The sequence below is a fragment of the Symphalangus syndactylus genome, chromosome 5, assembly GCF_028878055.3.
Source record: "Symphalangus syndactylus isolate Jambi chromosome 5, NHGRI_mSymSyn1-v2.1_pri, whole genome shotgun sequence".
Taxonomy (NCBI): domain Eukaryota; kingdom Metazoa; phylum Chordata; class Mammalia; order Primates; family Hylobatidae; genus Symphalangus; species Symphalangus syndactylus.
The window spans coordinates 147,774,543-147,795,928 of NC_072427.2; the positions used below are offsets into that span (position 1 = coordinate 147,774,543).

Below are 21,386 nucleotides of genomic sequence, written 5' to 3' on the forward strand. Positions count from 1 at the left end.
TAGTCATCAAGAAATCATACCTCCCTGTATCCACATCTCTTTGCAGTGTGTCATTTCTTCTCTCCCCATATCCCCATCAAGAGATGGAGTCTATTTCTTCACACCCTTGATTTAGGGTTGAACTTATAAGTAAAATAACATCTAACTGATAGTAGTTAGACTAACTAACTCCCCTCCCTGAAGTTGCCGTCCCACTCCGCATGGAACTGAAACTGCACGTCCCTTGCTGACCACCACAAAGGGACAACAGCCAGTGACTGAACATGAAGGGACTTAGGGTAAAGGTATAGTGCAGCCCGTACAACTCAGGGAGGGAAGGAATGTACAGGTGCACGTGCAGGACACTCGCTATGCAGCAGGGCCTATGGTGTCCCTGTTGGCCCCCTAAGTCATTTCCAGCTTGGGTGTATGGGTGGAGGCTGCAAAGCCCCTGCAGCCAGCCCGGGCCACCAAGGGTCATTCTCCGCAGGGACAGGCAGCCCCAGTTATGCCTGCCCTGACTCAGCAGTCTGACCTCCTGCCTGTGGGACCAAAGGCAGAGCCTTGTAAAATAAATAATTTGCTTTGACCAATGAAAGGTGGCAGGAGTGAGATTGTGTGAGATCCAGAGACTTGGTCTTGAGAGGCCTTGCAGTCCTGCTCTGTCATTTTGACACCCTGAGACCACCATGCTGTGATGAGGCCGTCTAGCCTACTGAGGAATTCTCCACCTTGGAACATCCCAGCCCTGGCTGAGGCATCAGATGACGGCAGGTGGCCCCATGAAGATTCCCCGGTGAGTACAGCAAAGAAACGCCCAGATTGCCAATCCACAGAATAGTCAGAAATAATTAAGTATTGTTTTAAGCCACCAAATTTTGAAGTGGTTTTTATGCAGCAAGATATAACTAATACATTTCCCAAGAAAAGGTAAATCCCAAACCAAACTCTGAATGCTTTAAGTGCACTTGCCCTTTATGAAAAACTTTCCTACTTGGAAAATGAGAACACATTCTTAATTGTCACCACCTTAATTTGCCCAAATCTACTAAATATGTTAATATTCCCCATGGGCTGATGGTTCATAGAACTAAATCTTAAAATGAAGATTTTCTACTTGGGAAAGGTTTTTTCAAATGAAACACTGGATTACTTTGAATTATAAATTCATGGTTAAAAGTAAATACTACACTGATGTGAAGAAAGAAAAAATAAATACATATGAATTAGTGTGTATAAAGTAATAATTTATTAACAAAAGGTACACCAAAGACACTTATCATGTCACCCAGAAGAGTGAGCATAGTACCCAGTAGTTTTTCAACCTTCATCCCCCTCCACCTCTCTGGTAGTTTGCAGTGTCTGCTGTTCCTATCTTTATGTTCATGTGTACTAAATGTTTAGCTCTCACTTATAAGTGAGAATCTGTGGTATTTGGTTTTCTGTTCCTGTGTTAATTTGTTTAGGATAATGGCCTCCAGCTGCAACCATGTTGCTGCAAAGGATGTGATTTTGTTCTTTTTCATGGATGCATAGTATTCTATATTGTATATGTATCACATTTTCTTTATCCGGTCCACCATTAACGGGCATCCAGGTTGATTTCACATCATTGCTATCATGAATACTGCTGCAATGAACATATGAGTGCATGTGTCTTTTGGGTAGAGTGATTTATTTTCCTTTGGGCATATACCCTGTAATGGGACTACTTGGTCAAATGGTAGTTCTAAGTTCTTTGAGAAATTTCCAAACTGCTTCCCACAGTGGCTGAACTAATTTACACTCCCACTTAAGTCCCCTTCACTCTGCAACCTAACATGTTACTTTTTTGACTTTTTAATAATAGCCATTCTGAGTACTGTGAGATGGTATCTCATTGTGGTTTTGATTTGAATTGCATTAGTAATGTTGAGCATTTTTTCATATATTTGTTGACCAAATGAATGTCTTATTTTGAAAAGTGTCTGTTCATGTCCATTGTCCATTTATAAAATGGTTTTCTTAACCTTAGCCTTAGTGACTGCAAATTTTGGATCAATGATAATAACTCAATCCTCCATTTGACAAAGAAGAAGAAGGAAGAGAGAGAAAAAGAAAGTGGGATAAAGGATCAGAAAGGGAGGAAAATAGAAAAATTAGAGTATGACTCCAGGGTAGACCTGTTTTGTTGTTGCTGGGTTGGTTGGTTGGTCTGTTGTATTTTTCATATGTTTCGCCATGTTGGCCAGGCTGGTCTCGAACTCTAAGCCTCAAGTGATCAACCCACCTCGGCCTCCTAGAGTGCTGGGACTACAGGCGTGAGCCACCACGTCCAGCCTCCACATTACCTCTGGCCTCCATGGTAGACCTCCCAGACGGGGCGGCCGGGCAGAGGCGCTCCCCACTTCCCAGACGGGGCGGCTGGGCAGAGGCGCTCCTCACTTCCCAGACGGGGCGGCCGGGCAGAGGCGCTCCTCACTTCTTCCCAGACGGGGCACCCGGGCAGAGGCGCTCCTCACTTCTTCCCAGACGGGGCGGCCGGGCAGAGGCCCTCCTCACCTCTCAGACGGGGCGGCCAGGCAGCGGCACTCCTCAACTCCCAGACGGGGCGGCCGGGCAGAGGCGCTCCTCACATCCCAGACGATGGGCGGCCGGGCAGAGGCGCTCCTCACTTCCCAGACGATGGGCGGCCGGGCACATACGCTCCTCACTTCCCAGACGGGGCGGCCGGGCAGAGGCGCTCCTCACATCCCAGACGGGGTGGCCGGGCAGACGCGCTCCTCACATCCCAGACGGGGCGGCGGGGCACAGGCACTCCTCACTTCCCAGACGGGGCGGCCGGGCAGTCGCTCCTCACCTCCCGGACGCTGGGCGGCCAGAGAATGTCCTCACTTCCTACCTAGACGGGGTGGCGGCTGGGCAGAGGCACTCCGCAACTCCCCGACGGGGCGGCCGGGCGAGGCGCTCCTCACATCTCAGAGGATTGGCGGCCAGGCAGAGACGCTCCCCACCTCCCAGAGGGAGCAGCGGCCAGGCAGAGGCTGCAATCCCAGCACCCTGGGAGGCCAAGGCAGGCGGCTGGGAGGCAGAGGCTGCAGCGAGCCAAGACCACGCCATCGCAGTCCAGCCCGGGCAACACGGTGCACCGATTGAGCGAGACTCTGTCTGCAGTCCCAGCACCTCGGGAGGCCGAGGCGGGCAGAGCACTCGAGGTTAGGAGCTGGAGAGCAGCGTGGCCAACATGGCGAAACCGCACCTCTAGCCAAAGGACAAAAAGCAGGCAGGGGTGGTGGTGCGCGCCCGCAATCCCAGGCAGCCCGCAGGCCGAGGCAGGAGAATCACGGGAACCCGACGCAGGGAGTGTGCAGCAAGTCGAGTATACTCCAGCCTGGGCCACGGAGGGAAGAAAAAAGAAAAAAAGAAAGAAAGAGGGAAGGAAGGAGGAAGGGAAGGAGGGAAGGAGGGAAGGAGGGAAGGAAGGGAGGGAGGGAAGGAAGGAAGGCCCAAGATGAATTTAGAACTTTTGACTAATACTGATATCATTATCAGTATTATATTAATAGCTAATAGTCTATATCTGAAGATTTCTAAAGAAATTAATTTCAACATCTATTCATGTTTTTAATGTAAAAACATTAAATATACAGCCAAAAATCTCTTGCACATGTGCACTAGGAAATAACTACAAGAATATTCATAGCAACAATTTGTTCATTACAGTCAAAAGTGAAAACAACCTAAATGTTAATTGACAGAATGAGCAAATTATTTATGATGTATTTGCAAACTGCAGCTATACACTAAAATATGAATGAGTCTTTGAAACATAATGAATAAAAACAAATCCCAGGAAACTATAATAGAATGATACCATTTTTAGAAGACTCAAAAGTCATTCTTATTGCTGAAAAATTAGAAGCATTGCGTACACAAGAATAAACTCCTATTCAATTTTGTGTTGGAGAGTCTAGATAGTGCAGTATAATTTTTTTAAAGTACAATAGTTACAACAATTGGAGAGGAATAAATAAAAAGGTCATCATTTCTATATGGTATGATCGTGTATGATTATAGAAAATCCAACAGAATCTATTGTCAGATTGGTTAAACCTACTGATTCTGTAAGAGAATTTGGCAATTGGATATATCATTACACAAAAAGAATTGCATTTTCATATTCAAAAAGAATTGCCAGAAATAAACTATTTTTACATATAATTTAATAAAGGCATAATTTATATTAAGTACCTACAAATAAATGTAATAATTATAAAACATTGCACTAAGTGCTTGCTTTGGCAGCATATATACTAAACTTTACATTTAAAAAAATAGCAAAGATCTAAGTGTATTAAAAGATATTTAGGCCAGGCAGGGTGGCTCACGCCTGTAATCCCAGCACTTTGGGAGGTGAAGGCAGGCAGATCACCTGAGGTCAGGAGTTCAAGACCAGCCTGACCAACATGGTGAAACCCCGTCTCTACTAAAAATACAAAATTCTACAAGAAAATATAAAAATACAAGAATTCTACCCATTGGTATATACCCAAACAACAGCCAGGCATGGTGGCGCATGCCTATAGTCCTAGCTACTCGGGTGGTTGAGGCAGGTGAATTGCTTGAACCCTGGAGGCGGAGGTTACAGTGAGCAGAGACTGTGCCCCTGCACTCCAGCCTGGGCAACAAGAGCGAGGCTCTGTCTAAAAAATAAAATAAAATAAAATAAATTTTAAAAATTTAAAAAAAAGATATTTATACAAATTTCATGGAAAAGAAAAATCATTTTAAAGATATCAGCTCTTTCCAAATTGATCTATAGATTAAATGCAATCCCAACTAAAATCCCAATAGGCTTTTTTGTAGAAATTTATAAACTCCTTATATAATATATATGAAAGAGCAAAGACTCAAGAATATTTTTCAAAAAAAAACCAAAAGTGAATAAACTGAGGAAGGATACTTTCTCTGTTTGGCACATGTGCTAACAAGCTAACATAGTTAAAGGCTATAACAAAAGTTAGATCACTAAGACAGAGTGGTATCAGCATAGGGATAGATAAAAAAATAAATGAAACCAAATAGAAATGAAAGAGATGGCCCTGTAGATCACTGGAGAAAGGAGAAGTCATTCAGTGAATGTTTCTGGAGTAATTATCTATATGGAAAACAGTATTAAATTGGATTCTTACCTCATACCATATATAAAAATCAATTTCGGATGGATTAAAATCTTATATGTGAAAGTCAGTGCTTTAAAATTTATAGAGCAATACATAGGATAATATTTTTATGATTTTGAGGTAGGCAAGGACTTTTTGAACTACACACAAAAAGCAATAATCATATTTTTTAAAGTGAGAAATGTAACTACAACAAACTTTTGTTAGTCAAAAAAAAATGTCAGTACATGAAAAGACAAGCCACAAACTGAGAGAACTTATTTGTAATACATTGTGGATTAGCATCCAAAATACATAAGGATCTTCTAAAAATCAGTAAAAACAACCCAAATAGAAAAATGGACAATAGACATAAATTAGACAATTCACAGGAGGGGAACTATGAATAGCCAATACATACGAAAGGATGCGCAATGTTTTTATTAATCAGAAATGTAGGCCGGGTGCAGTGGCTCATGCCTGTAATCCCAGCACTTTGGGAGGCTGAGGCAGGTGGATCACCTGAGGTCAGTTCAAGACCAGCATGGCCAACATGGTGAAACCCCATCTGTACTAAAACTACAAAAATTAACTGGGCATGATGGTGGGCTCCTGTAATCCCAGCTACTCGGGAGGCTGAGGCAGGAGAATCACTTGAACCTGGGAGACAGAGGTTGCAGTGAGCTGAGATTGCGCCACTGCACTCCAGCCTGGGCAACAGAGCGGGACTCCGTCTCAAAAAAAAAAAAACAAAGAAAGAAAAAAAGAAATGCAAAGAAAAATCACAATGAAATATCATTTTAAAGTCACTAGAATGGAAAAATTAATGTCTAACAATTCCAAATTATAGAACAAGTTAGAGTTCAACAGTACTAAGCGCAGGAAAGATACAGAGCAGTGGGAACTTTTATACAGTTATGATGCGAATGGAAACTGGCACTCACTTTAAAAACAGTTTAACATTACCATATATTAAATAGGGTACTTACCCTAAATTATTCACAAGAATTCTACCCGTTGGCATATACCTAACAATGGGTATGCACCCGACTCAACAATTCTACTCCTTGGTATATATCTCAAAATTCTTGCATATGTGCACTAGGAGACAATTACATGAATATTCTCAATTTGTTCTTTACAGCAAACAGTGGAAACAACCTAAATGTTAACAGAAGAATGAACAAATTATTTGTGGTATCTTAGTGAACAGCAGCTGTACACTAAAATATGAAAGAGCCTTTGAAATGTAATGCTAAATGACTAAAAGCAAGTCCCAAGAATGTAAAACAAAATGATACCATTTTGAGAAAACTCAAATACATTACTGTTATAGGGAAGCATACGTTGAAAGAACCTCATTTTTGTGCTTTATAAATTACATGTTAAGTGTATTCTCAGCATTATTAAATGTTACATAGTTTTAAACAATGAATAAAAAGGCTTAGTTATAATTTAGTGACTGATGGGATATGGGAGTAAAGAAAGATTTGAGAACTAGAGTTTCCAGGCTGGGTAATGGAAAGAGGGTGCTGCCTTTAGTAATAACTAATTGTATTAGGAAAGGCTAAATATTGAGAGAAACGACCACATTAGACCTACTATGAGAAACCCCTGGGCCTGGACTCCATTCACTCCACACTATGTCAAGCTAGGTTATAGTTATGACCCAGGGTCATTAGATGCCTTGAAGATCTAGGTACTCTCCCTTCCCTAGTACATGGTAATTCTAGTATTTGGCAGTAGGTCCTTTGAGAGATTTGGAGAATGTGTATTGAATATACTTGTATGTGGTATCACAGGGTTCTTTTTCAAAGAGACTTGCCCTTCTCTTCAATTAATAACTAATTCAGATCTGGAACCTGGGCAAAGGTGATTCCATGGTAGTGGCTATAAGCCTTTTGCTGTGCCTTCATTGGCTGTCCATCTCTCTTGCTCTGAGGAAGAACAGGGTTGATTAGCCATGACAAATACTTTCACGTGGGTCAAGGCCCCCTCGTTCCCATTCCAACCTTACCATCTACTATGGTAATTATGCCCATCTTGCTCTGAGGGTTAACTGCCTCCACACAGCCTCTACCATTCCAGAACCCTATCATCCCAATTGACACTAGGGAGCCCTGTTTTTCTAATTAGTCTATATGGGATTCAGTGTAGGTTTTCAATCGAGGCTTGAGCTCAAGAGCATTTTCTGGGTTTTTGTTTTGTTTTTTTGAGTCAGAGTCTTGCCCTGACCCCCAGGCTGGAGTGCAATGGCACGATCTCGGTTCACTGCAACCTCTGCCTCCTGGGTTCAAGCAATTCTCCTGCCTCAGCCTCCCGAGTAGCTGAGATTACAGACATGCGCTGACATGTCCAGCTAATTTTTGTATTTTTAGTAGAGATGGGGTAATTTTACCATGTTGGTCAGGCTGGTCTCGAACTCCTGACCTCAGGTGATCCACCGACCTTGGTCTCCCAAAGTGCTGGGATTACAGGCAGGAGCCACTGCTCCTGGCCTCATTAATTTGGTTCTCAAGAGTGATCATTCTCTTTTTCTAGTTACTTATTGCATTTTTAATTAGAAAATCCTGTTTATTCATTCTAAGAAGTCCTTTGTGCTCTACTGCCATTTTCTTGAGAATTCCTCTGTGTGTGTGTGTGTGTGGTGTGTGTGGGTGTGGGGGTGGTGGTGGGGGTGGTGTTTGCTGAAGTTCTCTTCTGATTCTCTTAATTGGCCATGGGCCATAGTTGAGTTCCGCAGGACCAACAAAGGTGCAGCACCTCAGACACCAGAGAGCAGCTCATCCAGATGTCTGTGGCCTCTGCAATGCCGGCGTGGTCAAGGCAATCACTAATCAGTCATACCAAAGGTGGTCCCTCCCACCATCACTGCCTCATCACGCTGCTCTCTCCTAACACCAGGCATCAGGGTCTTCTCAGTAAGGACTCACAAGCTCTGCTGCCAAGCTGCATAGCCTTAGTCTCCAAAGCCTGTCAGCTTCCTTGCAAAGAGCTCCTTCCCACTGCACATTAACTGCTGAACCCCAGGCCTTGGGCACTGAGGAGCCTCTAGGCAGGACACACACCCTGCAGAAGTCCCTCTCCAGGAGCTGTGTTCTCCCTTCCATACCAAGAGCCATTGAATGGGGTTTCTGGCTCATTCCATGGCTTTGTTCTGAAGGACAGCACCCCCTTAACTGTGCCCTCTCTAGGCGGAGCCCTCCAGAAAAGTATCCGCCTGTACCTTTGTCTCAGGGCACTTTCCCTTGGGGAAGGCACAGTGACCAAGAATTTCAACTCATCTTTTCCAACTAGGAGAGAATCAAAACATCTCCACATACGGATCAGCTCCCTTGGCATTTCCTGATTCTTCAACCCACAGTTCTAATATGCATTCAGTTCACTCAACAGCATTGATTAAACTTTCACCTGTCATGCACGACAGTGAGAAGTCAGAGGTAAGAGACAGCACGTCATGTCTAAGAAGAACATTATTTATAATGATGATGAGTTGATGGCAAATGAAATGAGAAAAAAAAAACAAAACAAAACAAGAAGCTATCACAGCAATCCAAGAAAGAAGATGAACCCCTGAACAAAAGTACTAACAAAGGTGAAGAGACGGGAGGATCCCTGTGACCTATATCAAGGAGGTACACCCTGGAGGGCTGGGGACTAAGGGAGTATTACGGGAGAATGAGGAGTCCAGATCCACTCACCGCTTTCTCCTCATGTGTCTCCAGGTCTACAAAACAAGGAGCAGATTTTTGGAAGGAAATTCCTGTTTCGAATTTGTTGACTTTAAGGTACCTAGGGAACATCCAAGAGGAGAAGGCAGAACATAGTAACTGTACCATGTATCTAAGGCCTGGGGTGAGATCTAGGTTAGACTGTCATCAACATTTACATGGTAGTTACGCCACAGGTGTGGATGAAGGCACCACAGGATCCTGCAAAGCAAGGAAAGCAAGGCAAGAACAGCCCTGAGGAAGATCAACATTAAGCAGCAGATAGAGACACGTAAGGAAGACTGAGAAGAAGTAGAACCATGAGAAAAGAAATAACAGAAGCAGGGGAGAAGACTTAAAGAAGGGTGGTCATCAATGCGGAGCCAGAGTACAGCCGTATAGACTGTGAACTGCGCAACACTACAGATCATCATATGGATATTAATGGCATAGTAATATGCAGTACACGACCTGCCTAACCACGTGTGGCAGAGCTCACGGTATGGTCAAGATCATAAATAAATGTGTCCATTTGCTTTGGCAATCTGTGAAGTCAGGTGACCGTGGCAAAGCAGTTGCATTGGTGAGTGCAGGGAACAGTACTGTAGGAGAAGACGTGAATGAAATGGCCTTGAGTGGAGGCAGTGTGCACAGCCCACTCACTGAAGCAGCTTGGCTGTGAGCGGGAGGGAGAGTGGGGTGGGTGAGTGTTCAGGTCTCCTCCAGCTCCTGCCCTTTCTGTTGGAATGTACAGCTCTTCTAGCCTCAGATCAGAGCCTTTGCTCCCAGGACCTGGACTGCTCTTCCACCGAAACTCTCCAGGGCTGGCTCCTACCAATCACGTGGATAACCTCATGTGAAAGGCCTTTCCTCACCACCCTAATGTTGCCACCACTAACCCTCCCCTTCACTCTCTAGTACATAGTGACATTTTTATTTCTTCAGAGCACTTATAACTGAAATTGTCTTACTTACTTGTGTACTGTCTCTTCTCTAACAAGTATGTTAGCTCCAAGAGGAGGGATCTCATCTGCTTTGTGAATTGTAGCCCTGGTGCCTAGAACTGGTGCTTGGCACATGGTAGGGGGGTCAGCAAATGTTGGCTGAATTTTATTTGGGTTCAAAAGAGGTACCTGGCACAAGCCATGCAAGAAAACCATCCTCTTGGACACATTAATGCTACCAAAATCAGGTGAAGCAAACCTGCAGACTCGGCTTAAACCAAGTATTAGCTTAATTCTTAAGTCATTTACACAGCCAGACTTTGTCATGTCCTGCACCTACGTAGTGTGGAAACTGCTCCTCCACCTGCCCAGCCCACTTCCTGCCTGGGTCTTTGCACCACCAACCTGCAGAGCCCAAGACACTAGCTGCCTCATGATCACCCAGGTGGTGACAGGTGCCACCACAGCTTCCTGTTTCCCTCCCCCAGATGTTTAATTTTCTCCTCTAGAAAAGTATCACACATGCAGCAAGAAAATTTGAGGATTATAGAGAAGTATGATCTCCCCACCTTTAGCACATTGGGATAGTTCCCTATTGTCTTTTCAATGCATTTTTTTCTTAAGACAATCTGTAAATAATTGACTAACCATTTTTCTCACTGTATTGTTAGCATCTATTGTCACTGGAAATTATTCCATAAATGATTAAATAGCAATAGCTATATTTCACTGTCTGGACAATTTACTTACCCAGTAGTCTTTTAGACCTGTTTTTTTTGTTTTTGGGTTTTTTTTTTTTTTTTTTTTTTGGCAGCTTTTGAGCCCACCAGAAAAAAAAAATTAGACTTTGGCCAGGTATGGTGCTCCTCCCTGTGATCCCAGAACTTTGGGAGGCTGAGGCAGGAGGATTCCTTGAGGCCAGGAGTTCAAGACCAGCCTGGTCAACATAGTGAGATCTAGTCTCTATTCAAAAAACTTTTTAAATAAATTTAAAAGTTAGACTTTTTTTGGCCGGGCACGGTGGCTCACGTCTGTAATCCCAGCACTTTGGGAGGCCGAGGTGGGTGGACTGCCTGAGGTCGGGCATTTGAGACCAGCCTGACCAACATGATGAAACCCTGTCTCTACTAAAAATACAAAATTAGCCGGGTGTGGTGGCACATACCTGTAATCCCATCTACTTAGGAAGCTGAGGCAGGAGAATCGCTTGAACCCAGGAGGCGGAGGCTGCAGTGAGCTGAGATCATGCCATTGTACTCTAGCCTGGGCAAAAAGAGTGAAACTCTGCCTCAAAAAAACAAAAAAAACAAAAACACGTTTTTCCATGTCTAATGTGGCCATAAACATCTATCTCCAAGTATAAATATTTGTGTATATTTTAAAATTTCTCCTCAGGATAAATACCCATCTTGATATGGCACTTGATACAGTTCCCGATAAAGGCAGGCAGAGCCAGATGAAAAGCTTTAGAAATCCTAAGCACTAAAAAACTATCAGAATTCTTCCATGTAATTCATAATACAAAACAACCTAACAGTTACATGGCACTGCACACTTTCCTTTGTAGTAGTAACAGGAGTAAAAATTCATGATTATTGACATCTCTTTCTCCTGCTAGCCCAGAGGCCCAGAGACCAGGGACCCTGTCCCGTGCTCTATCATTTTTAGAGGGATGAGCGGGTAACCAATATACCAGTGAGAATTTGAAAGACAAAAACTGTTGAATCCCGGTCCTCCAAACGGCAACTCACCTCCTGCCACCCCAACTTCATGACCAGCAGAACTCATACCCACATCAGTTCCATTTATTCTTCGTACAAATATTTTACAGTTTTATTTTTAAATCATTTACACATATTCATACAAAGAAAAATAAATTTCAGGATGGAATCTTGGGACCATGGTAGTTTAAAAAAAAAAATCTCTCTGATCATTAGCTACTGAAGACAAGGCAAGAGGCTTAGCAGTCATTTCTGGGGGTTAGTGTATCTCCCCATGCAAGGGACAACTGAGAAGAATCCAAGCTGCTCCCTCATCTTCCTTCGATCTTCACCTTCCAGAGATAAGATGGGGGAAGGGGATTTTCCAGTGCTCTCCCCTAGAAACATTTCAAGAAGTACAGCAAAGGCTTATGGTAACACTGAACCTATCCGCTAGAAATCTGGCAAGATTGCAGTTTCTGAACCAATTTTCTAGAACAGTTAGCTCAATTCCCATTCACAGGTGCTTCTAAGAGGAGGAGGGATTGCCGCACTCACCATACCCCCTTCCCACTTGCTCTGTCCTCCCACCAACGTTCCTGAATAGAGTCCTTGATCTCTTCTGATCTAGTCCCTCCCCACTCCCACTCAGCCTCATTTCACAAGCGAACCTTCCTCCTATGCCACACACCCAGACACTCTGTAGCAATTGGCCCTGGCAGCTCCTGAGGACCGCTGCAGTGATGACACAGGACTATTGCATCAGCATCGTGCTCACAGGGAATCAGAGCTCAGCCAGGAGAGGTCCAAGAATGACAGAACTATGAGCACTCCTACCAAAACTCAGCTCTGCTCAGCCAAATCAACAATTCAACCAAACACATGCCATCCAGACAGACATTAGAGGTGCACAGCAGATGAACCTCCTACTTACACTGCCCAAGGAAGCTAGACTATCAGTTCCCAGTAAAAGTAGGGGAAAGGACAGACATTACAAATGTGGTAGACCCTATCAGAAATGGCAGCTGATGATAAGTTACCCTAAATCGTTGGGTCCTACCCAAAAAGCAGCACCAAGAAAGGGCATGATGAGCAGAGAGATCTGTAGCTGGATGTACAGCCCTTGAATTACCAAGGGACTCAGAGATAACACAGCTCATTTTCCTACAATTAGGTAGGAACTAGAACACAGACTACCCACCCCTACGTTGAGGCAGCTCCTGAAAGGTCGTACCGCTTATGGTCATCAGCCCACCCCCTTGGTAGGCCCATTTGGGGAGAGGGAATCACATCCAAAGCGGGGATCCCTCCAGGTGGACACTCACAGGGCAGCCCGTCCCACTGTCACTGGGGCAGGCCAAACATAGTTAGGAGGGTGGACAGATCCCGTGCGTCAGCTGCCCCATAGGCATCGCTCTGGCCTAACATAGACAATGCCAAACGCAGGGTGCTCCAGATGTTCTCCGACATGGCGCCTCCTTCACCCCGGGGGCCCCGGCTTTTCCTCTGCATGTTCAGGGCCTCCAGAAAGTGCTCCACAGCCTCCCTGTAAGGAAGAGGAGGAATGAGAGCTGTTAAGCTGAACAACAATGGAAGGAAGCAGGTCAGCTAGCAGCAGGAGGGAGAAAGCTAGGGCTGGTTAGTCAAACAGGATCTGAGAATAAGGAGCTAGGGCCAAAGGCAGGGAGAAAAAGCTCATTCATTCATTTCTCAACAGATGCTCTCACCGGTGAGCCCCAAGGTTGATGCAGCTGATGCCCAGGTTATAGCGGGACCGGATATAGCCAGGCTGGAGCTCGAGGGCCCGGCGGTACGCAGCTACTGCTTCTTCACTCTGGTTTCCATTGGCCAGGGTGGCCCCTAGCTTATTCCACAGCAAATAGTCCTGGGATAGGGATGCAGATGGGATAGGGATGCAGAAGGGATGGGAAAAGCTTGACTCAGATGAAATTCTGCCCATTACTCCACCTGTTTCACTACTCTGTTTAGCTAACAAGTTTCATCCCATTCCATTCTCAACAGTTCAGTGTGTGGCTACAATGTAGCCCCTCTCACCCTATGCAGACTCTCTTATGTCCAGATGACCCTACACTCCCACCCTTCTTTTCCCAATCCTCCCAAGGCAGTCAGTACATGGAACACTGGAATGAAATACCCCAAGACTCCAAAAGTCTGAACAAATTATTCTTTTTTGTGGGGGTGGGCAGGGTCTTGCTATGTTGCCCAGGCTGGATTTGAACTCCCAGGCTCAAGTGATCCTCCCACTTCAGCCTCCCAAGTAGCTGGGACTACAGGCATGCACCATCACACCCAGCTTCCCAAAAAATGGCTCTTCAATAAGGTACACAGTCATGTCCCATTTCCATTCCTCCCCTGGGCTCACATTGGGACGAACGCTGAGGGCAGCTGTGAAGCAGTCCACGGCCTTGTCATACTCCCCACTCAGGTTGAAAAGGACTCCCAAGCCACACTGCACATCAGGATCAATAGAGGTAGGGTCCAGCCGCACAGCTGCCAGGAAGAGCTCTTTCACTTCAAGAAACAGGGAGCTGGATGAAAAGGAAAAAAACACAAAAAAAGTAGGTAGATGAATGTCTCTACTCCCATCCCCCCAAATTAATTCCTTCATTGATCAATCATATCCCCAACATTCATCAATCTATCAGTCATCTCTTCTACTCTCAAAGTCCAATATAGAAGCCTGTTTTTCTATTTCATCCTAGCACTGAAGTGTAGAATGCAGACCTCCTTCAACTTGAGCCTAGGTTTCCCATCCCACTCTCAGGACCCTTCAGTCTCAATCCATCCAAACTTCCAAAATCAAGGTCACCCTCCTACTGGGACTTAGGTTACTGCAATTCCTCATCCTAGGAATCCCTCATACTCACTCAGACAAGAGAGACCCCAGGATACGCTTGCTGGGGCCCAGTCCTGCCCCACCAGCCCCTTCTTCAGCAGGTGTCACCAGATGGGCATAGGCTGGTGTGTACCGCAGCCAGTCTCGTAGGGTTTCACAGGCCTGTCGCTGCAGGGACTCGTTGGTGAAGCTCACAGCCAGAGCCATCAGTGCTGTTTGGTTATCTGGCTTTAGCTCCAGACACCTGTTTGATCAGGGATGGGCAGACTTGATATCTGCAATGACACTGGCACACATGAGCACCCTGGGATCCAAGCCAAGCTTTGAAATGCAGAGTCACAATGGCCTCACCTGTGACTCCTCTGACATGAGTTAATAATAAAGTTACAGATCTAAGGGGAAAGTTTTAGCAGGCAAGGAGACAACCAAAGCCCCACAAATAAAATCAAAAGCCGAGGAAGGAATGGAATTCACTCCAACTCAGAGTTTCAGCATGAGAAAACACTCTCGTTAGCACCCAGAAAGACAAGGATCCAGGTCTGGGCTTCTGTCATTCAAAAGGTTATATGCAGAGCCTTGGAAGCACCTCACCCATACCTTTCAGTGTACTCACCTCCGCAATGCACTGATGGCTAATAGTTCTTGTTCATTCTCTGCCTGGGTGGTACCCAGATACTGCCAAGCCTAGAGGGAAGTTGACAGATTCCATCACCCCATATTCACCTCTCCATTCGCCCTTCCCCCTGGCTTCTCCCACTCACCATCTCGCTCTCAAGCCCCTATCCTAGGCCATCACCCAGGCCCTAACCCATCTGCACTACTCTCCTTGGGGCCTTTCTCAAGATGGAAGAAGCAGTCTCTAAGTCACTCACTTCCATGTGCTTAGGATCCTGCTGCACAGCTGCCTCAAAAAGCAGCACAGCATTTGGCAGGTCCCCCTCCTGAAGGCGCCGCAGCCCTTCTTCAAAAGGCTGAGGGTGATCACGCAAGGGGTTCTCCTCCTCAAACTGGTACCCCTACAAGAAAAGCACGTGAGAGATGGACTGAGAGGTGGCACAGTCAGAACAGCAGGGATGTGAGGATGACAACCAACAGGCAGAGAAGCTGAGGGCCTCCAAACAGGTTCCTGAATTAATTGCTGGCAAATTCTCCATATTATAAAGATCACGTATAACACAAGTAAAATCATTTGGTATCAGGTTCGTGCTCCCATCTCCTGTTCATGATACCTGGGAGAAGCTAGGCAAGTCAACAAACTCATCCACGCTGGAAATAAGCTTATTTTAGGAAGTCATCACAGGCTTGCATTCCCACACCTTGACTTCTCACCATGGGGCAGAATATCTCAACAGGATCTGCTTATAGTAATGAGACAAAGTGTCCCTAGCTATTCAAAGTGCATTTCTTGTTATCCTTCAATAATGTGATGATGTATAAAGGAAATGTTTGGAGTCCTGCTATTCAAATATAACTCTTACTTAGCTCACAGAGTCTTTCCACATGTCAACTAGATAAAACATGTTCAAGCATTTTGAAAATGTTAATTTATTCCCCAATTTCATTCTTAATAATTATGAATATTAATCTGTATCTGACAGTAAGCAAAAGCTGGATCCCAAAACCCAGATGGCAGAGAATACTTCAGAAAGCCACCATTCTCTTCTAGCTGAGGATTTCTCACTTTAGAGAAGAATTACGATACTATCTGCAAAGCTTTGTCAACTGGCATTTTACACTAGGCAGAGAAGAAATAAGGTAAAGAGGAAGTCACTAGTAAGCTGCAAAATTTGGGACATGCAAATAAAAAGTCCCTTTTTGAAGAGTAGTTACCATCACAAAATAATACACCAGAATGAAAACAAGATGCAAAACACCAGGTGGAGGTCTTTCTAAATGCAGTTAAGAATAAATTCAGATAAAACTGTACAAAATAAAGACATAAGGCCCTTTTTCATTATTATTATGAAAATGATAAAGAATCAAAAATGCTTAAATCTTACCAGCAAAGTTCTAAGTCATGATCAGATGCAAATTATTTGTCACAAATGAAAATTAAATAATTATAACGGGGGTTTAAGAAGAGAGACATATTATAGTAGATTTAAGATAAATGTATAGAAAGTATATTTATATTGAAAACAAGTGTGTTTTTGGACAGAAGGCAGAAAATGATGCTATTCCAGTGATCAGCAAACTTTCTGTGAAGGGCCAGATAATAAATATTTCAGGCTTCGTGGATCTGCTGCAACTACTCAACTCTACTGTTGTGGTGCAAAAGCAGCCAGACATAAGTAAACAAATGAGCACGGCTGTCTTCCAATAACATTTTATTTATGGACACTAAAATTTGAATTTTATATAATTTTCACTTGTCACAAAGTATTACTCTTTTGATTTTCTCCAACCATTTAAAAACGTTAAAACCATCCTCAGCTAGTGGATCACTAAAAACATAAAGATTTATTCCACAAGCCAGTTTGCTGGCCCTTGCCCTAGGCTATTACAGTTCAATAAAATAAATCCTTCTGCATTCAACCTCAACTATTGTTCATCATTAATATGTGTTTTAAGCCACTCTACAGAAAACAGAGATTACTGTCATCTATAATGCAATTTCCTAATAAAAGTAATTCCTGCCTCTCAGAGCCATTGAGAACATCTAATGGGAATCTTCACCAACACCTTACAAAAAGCTTAAGATACTATCTGTAAATAGCTATTATCCTCATTGCTCTGGATACTTCCTTAAGATATGATGGCCTGTATATGACAGCCAGGAGTGATGTGAATGCTCTTCAGGTGTCTTCACTAGATAACACAACAACTCAATGCCACCATCTTGCAACCACAGGATTCTCTTAAGTTTCCTTGCATCCATATTATCTATCCTCCTTGAAGTCTCGTCAATTGCTGATCAAAGAGGAATTTTCCAAAATTAGAATATTTGCACAGATGATGGAAAAAGAGTACTCTGGAGGATCCCTCAAGAACCCACAGAACACAGAATAAGCTTGGCTTCACTGTTACATCCTGAAAAGCCAAACCCAAGTCCTTAATTTTATCTGATACACGGTCTGGTCTGCTCCAAAATCTCATAGGATCAAACTGCAGAAATGATCACTACAAAGAGTTTGTCCCATCACATACTTCTCTTTTATCGTAATAGTACATTACTATCTGCCTGAGCTGCAATGTAAATTGCCTCTGAAAATGTAGGGGCTATCAATAAACAAACAGTACATTCAAAGAGATCCACGAATTTATGTAACAATCAAGAGTCAAATCCTTTGTTTTTGAAAAGTTCTATTGACGTGGAATTCAATATTAGCTTAAAGCCAGATACTGTCTGAATTGCTTTACTACATCACTTTTTGAGGAACATTAATGCAAGTATTTCTAGTCCTAATTTTGCAATATCCCAAAGTATCAATGATATCAAGTAGGGCTCAAGAATCTACAAACATACTTTTAAAGTTTTTAAATAAAAAATGTATTCTGGCCAGCATGTCATAAATACGAGAGTAATAAATGATAAAAGAAAATGCTGCTCATACAAAACTAGTATTAAGTCTATATGTATGAAAAGCATGGACATTTTTACATAAATGTATAACTTTCCATTTATAAGTTGATGGGGTCTATGTGACTTATCAAATTGTTAATACAAAATAATAACAAAAGTGTTATCTATATTTCCTTCAGTTCTTCCTTATCAAAATTATATACGATGAACTCACAGTCTGGTGAAATACATGGCAAGGTCCCAGCTGTCTTTTCCCTTGTATCACATAGGATAGTTAGAAAAATCCAGATCAGACTGGAATAATAAAGAAAATCATATTTTTCCTAATACTGTTCTTCACTGGCTCTCAAACCCTAGACTTTTTCTGAACTGCATCTTCCCATCTTTGCATAGCTCCCTTATTACATCAAGATCCATCTCCAGCACCCTGGTTGGCATCTCAGGCCCTGGTTCCAGCCCCAGAATACTTTCCCAACCAGATCTGAACTGAGAAAAAGACATCACTACTCACCTCCCCAGTTCCTGTTTTGCCTTTTTTCAAAACCACGTGATTCTTTCCCCTCTTCATGTTTCAACTCAGGAGCTCAGTTATTAAACACATCCCCAAATATCCTACAACCCACAGGTAGATTTGTTTTTTAGTAAGACCCCAGAAGTAACATATGCTTCTAAGTCAACGGCACATGCTATATGCAAAATGCAATCATCTTTCATACTACTAAGAAATTTCCCTAATATTTAAGTTATTTAATATAAATTCTTTGAAAACCCTAAATTAGGGCAAGTGGCTAGTACCTATAAGAGGTAAGAACTTAAAATGAACATGTGAGTTTAAAAAGTAAACAGATACTAAGATGTGGAGGCAAAGGGATAGTCTGTCCACTAACACTCCCTACCAAAGGAGTCAGCGGTCTTCTCAAAAAGCTCCCAATCTGACCTCCAAGCAGAGCTACTTCCTCTGTGCTTTTAATGCAACAAGCATGTGCAAACCTCCTTCATAGGTGTTATGTACTGGATTGTCATTATTGACAAAGATAGTCTCATTAACATCTATATCCCAAGAATAAAGTTTATACTCAATCACTGAAGAGGAAGGGCAAGGGAATGATTCAGACTTCTTTTCATGGAAAGGGACTCAAGAAAATACTTAAAAGCACCCTTCAAATTCAGGATTAAAGGAAAGACATTAAAAAGAAGGAAGTTCTGGAACCTGAAAAACTAAGAGTTTTTACCTTACCTTATCATAGGTAGCTGACGTAAGGTCATCATAGTCAGAAAGCCAGGGGTGAGCCTCAGCATCCCGTTTTGCCATCTCCTCCAACTCTGCCTGCAACTTGTCCCAGAAATCGACATCAGACTGTAAGGAAGGGAAGGCAGATAGAAAAAGGAGATCCGTCATGACTACCCCACCCCACTCTCAGCTCTGCTGGGATTCCCTAAGGCAGCAGCTCTTGAATTTCAACATGTTTAAGAATCATCTGAATAACTTTTTAAAAATGCAGATGGCCAGATCCTATCCCCAGATATTGATTTAGTAGTCTGGGGTGATGGCCAGAAATCTGTAGTTTACTTTTTTGTTTGAGACAGAGTTTCACTCTTGTTGCCCAGACTAGAGTGCAATGGCATGATCTCATCTCATTGCAACCTCCACCTCCCAATTTCAAACATTTCTCCTGCCTCAGCCTCCCAAGTAGCTGGGATTACAGGCATGTGCCACCACACCACGCTAATTTTGTATTTTTAGTAGAGACATGGGGTTTCTCCATGTTGTTCAGACTGGTCTCGAACTCCTAACCTCAGGTGATCCACCCACCTCGGACTCCCAAAGTGCTGAGATTAGAGGCATGAGCCACCACGCCTGGCCCAGAAATCTGCATTTTTGAACAGCACCCACCCCATCCCCAAGCAACTCTGACACAGATGATCCAGGTCCACTATGAAATACAATTTGCATCATCTTTGATGTTCATACACCCACTCACTCCAAGGAGTGTTTTCTTTTGGGGTGTCTGCTCCTGCACTATCTGCTCTCACCTCTATAGCTGACTTGGCTTGTTCAAACTCCGTATCAAGGGCAGATGTATTTACTGGTCTTGTGAACTGGTCAACCCAGGCATCTGATGTACCCTGTGACAAAAAAGGATGGTCAGTACCACTACCACCAACTTTCTATCCATCAGATGCACACTAAATACCCACTAAACACTACCAACCTGGGTACTTCTGAGAAAATCATTCTCAGAATCTCTTTCCCACCCACTTGGGACCTGGATGCTATCAAGACAAGCTGGCCTTATCCTTCCCCATCTGGGACCACTGACCACTGAACCCATGGCCTGGGGCATCAGCTGGCTCTCAAGTGGGACTGGAAAGTGACAATGTCCTACCTGCTGCTGTATAAACTCCGCTGCCCACTGTTCTGCCTGAGCTCGGCCCGACCCTGCACCGGACTCCAGGGACACCTGCCCTTCGCCAATCTGCCGCACGAATTTCAGGAACTGGGGCACAGAGACACACATAGGCCACTTGGGAAAGGACTTCCAGGTGTGCACTCTCAACCATGCCCAAGAGGACCCTGTACTCACCCCTCCCCTGACCATCTCTAGCTGCAGACAAGATATGCTAAAGACCCTAAAAGAAGTAGAGAGCAAAAAGAAAGGGATTTCTGGCTCTAAAGACTCAAAAAGGCATCAGAAAAAAGAGTTAGTAGGCAAGGAGATGAGGGAATGAACACTAGAAGGAAGAGGCAGGATCTTAAGTCTCTGTTCTACAGACAGGAAGAGACCTAGGATCTCTTCTCCTTCTCTTTAAACTAAACTGGGGTAAGAGAAACAAGATTCTTGCCTTCCAAAACCAGCTCTGCTGGGCAAAGCAGCAGAGGGATGTGGCTCACCTCAGAATTAGCCAATTTGGGGTCATCCACTTTGGCCACAAAGTCACTGGCCGTGTGCTGCAGATCTTCCTCAGGATGATATTCATCATACCTGGAACGGGTAAGAACTAATTTTACACATTAGTTTGCCATCACCCTCCCCATGCTACTCCCCACTCCTAGCCCATGACAATGACCGTTCCTGTGGGGGAACTCCATTCTCCTGTTGAGAACCTACAAACTCCAATTTGCATTATAGAAGGACATTTGAGCAGGAGTGTGAAAGTACTAGCTACATCCTTTTAGCTCTCCCTTTCCCAAACATATCTTTGCATACAGATGGGATAGTAGCAGGCTCAAAATTAAGAAGGGAACAAGGTAAAATTATGAACTTTAAGATGAAGTTATGACCTTCATATAGGATAGTTAGGATTCTTGAAAGATATATATATATTTACATATATACATATATTTTAAAACAGTCTGAAAACTCCCTTCCTCCCAAATATAGCTGATATGTATGTATATATACGTGTGTATACGTGTGTATGTAAATACATGTGTACGTGTATGTGTGTATACATGTATCTATGTCTATGTATGTGTATGCATGTATCTACATGTGCACATATGTATACATGTATGTGTATACGTGTGTAC

The 21,386-nt window shown here is 43.6% G+C and overlaps 1 protein-coding gene across 50 annotated transcripts in view; it reads right to left on the reverse strand.

Moving 5' to 3' along the window:
• Nucleotides 1-1,205: 1,205 nt before the first annotated feature.
• Nucleotides 1,206-21,386, reverse strand: part of PEX5 (peroxisomal biogenesis factor 5) — a 30,142-nt gene continuing 9,961 nt past the window's right edge. For 9 of the 50 annotated variants that reach the window (XM_063639731.1, XM_063639724.1, XM_063639733.1 and 6 more), the window contains 10 exons: nucleotides 20,748-20,838; nucleotides 20,242-20,352; nucleotides 19,889-19,981; nucleotides 19,092-19,211; nucleotides 15,204-15,347; nucleotides 14,945-15,015; nucleotides 14,363-14,575; nucleotides 13,858-14,023; nucleotides 13,202-13,359; nucleotides 11,579-13,020 (listed from right to left, as the gene is read on the reverse strand). In XM_063639731.1, coding sequence (XP_063495801.1) covers nucleotides 12,819-13,020; nucleotides 13,202-13,359; nucleotides 13,858-14,023; nucleotides 14,363-14,575; nucleotides 14,945-15,015; nucleotides 15,204-15,347; nucleotides 19,092-19,211; nucleotides 19,889-19,981; nucleotides 20,242-20,352; nucleotides 20,748-20,838 — 1,369 coding nt within the window. In that variant the 3' untranslated portion in view covers nucleotides 11,579-12,818. The other 41 variants (XM_055280811.2, XM_063639745.1, XM_063639744.1 and 38 more) reach the window with 21 other exon arrangements.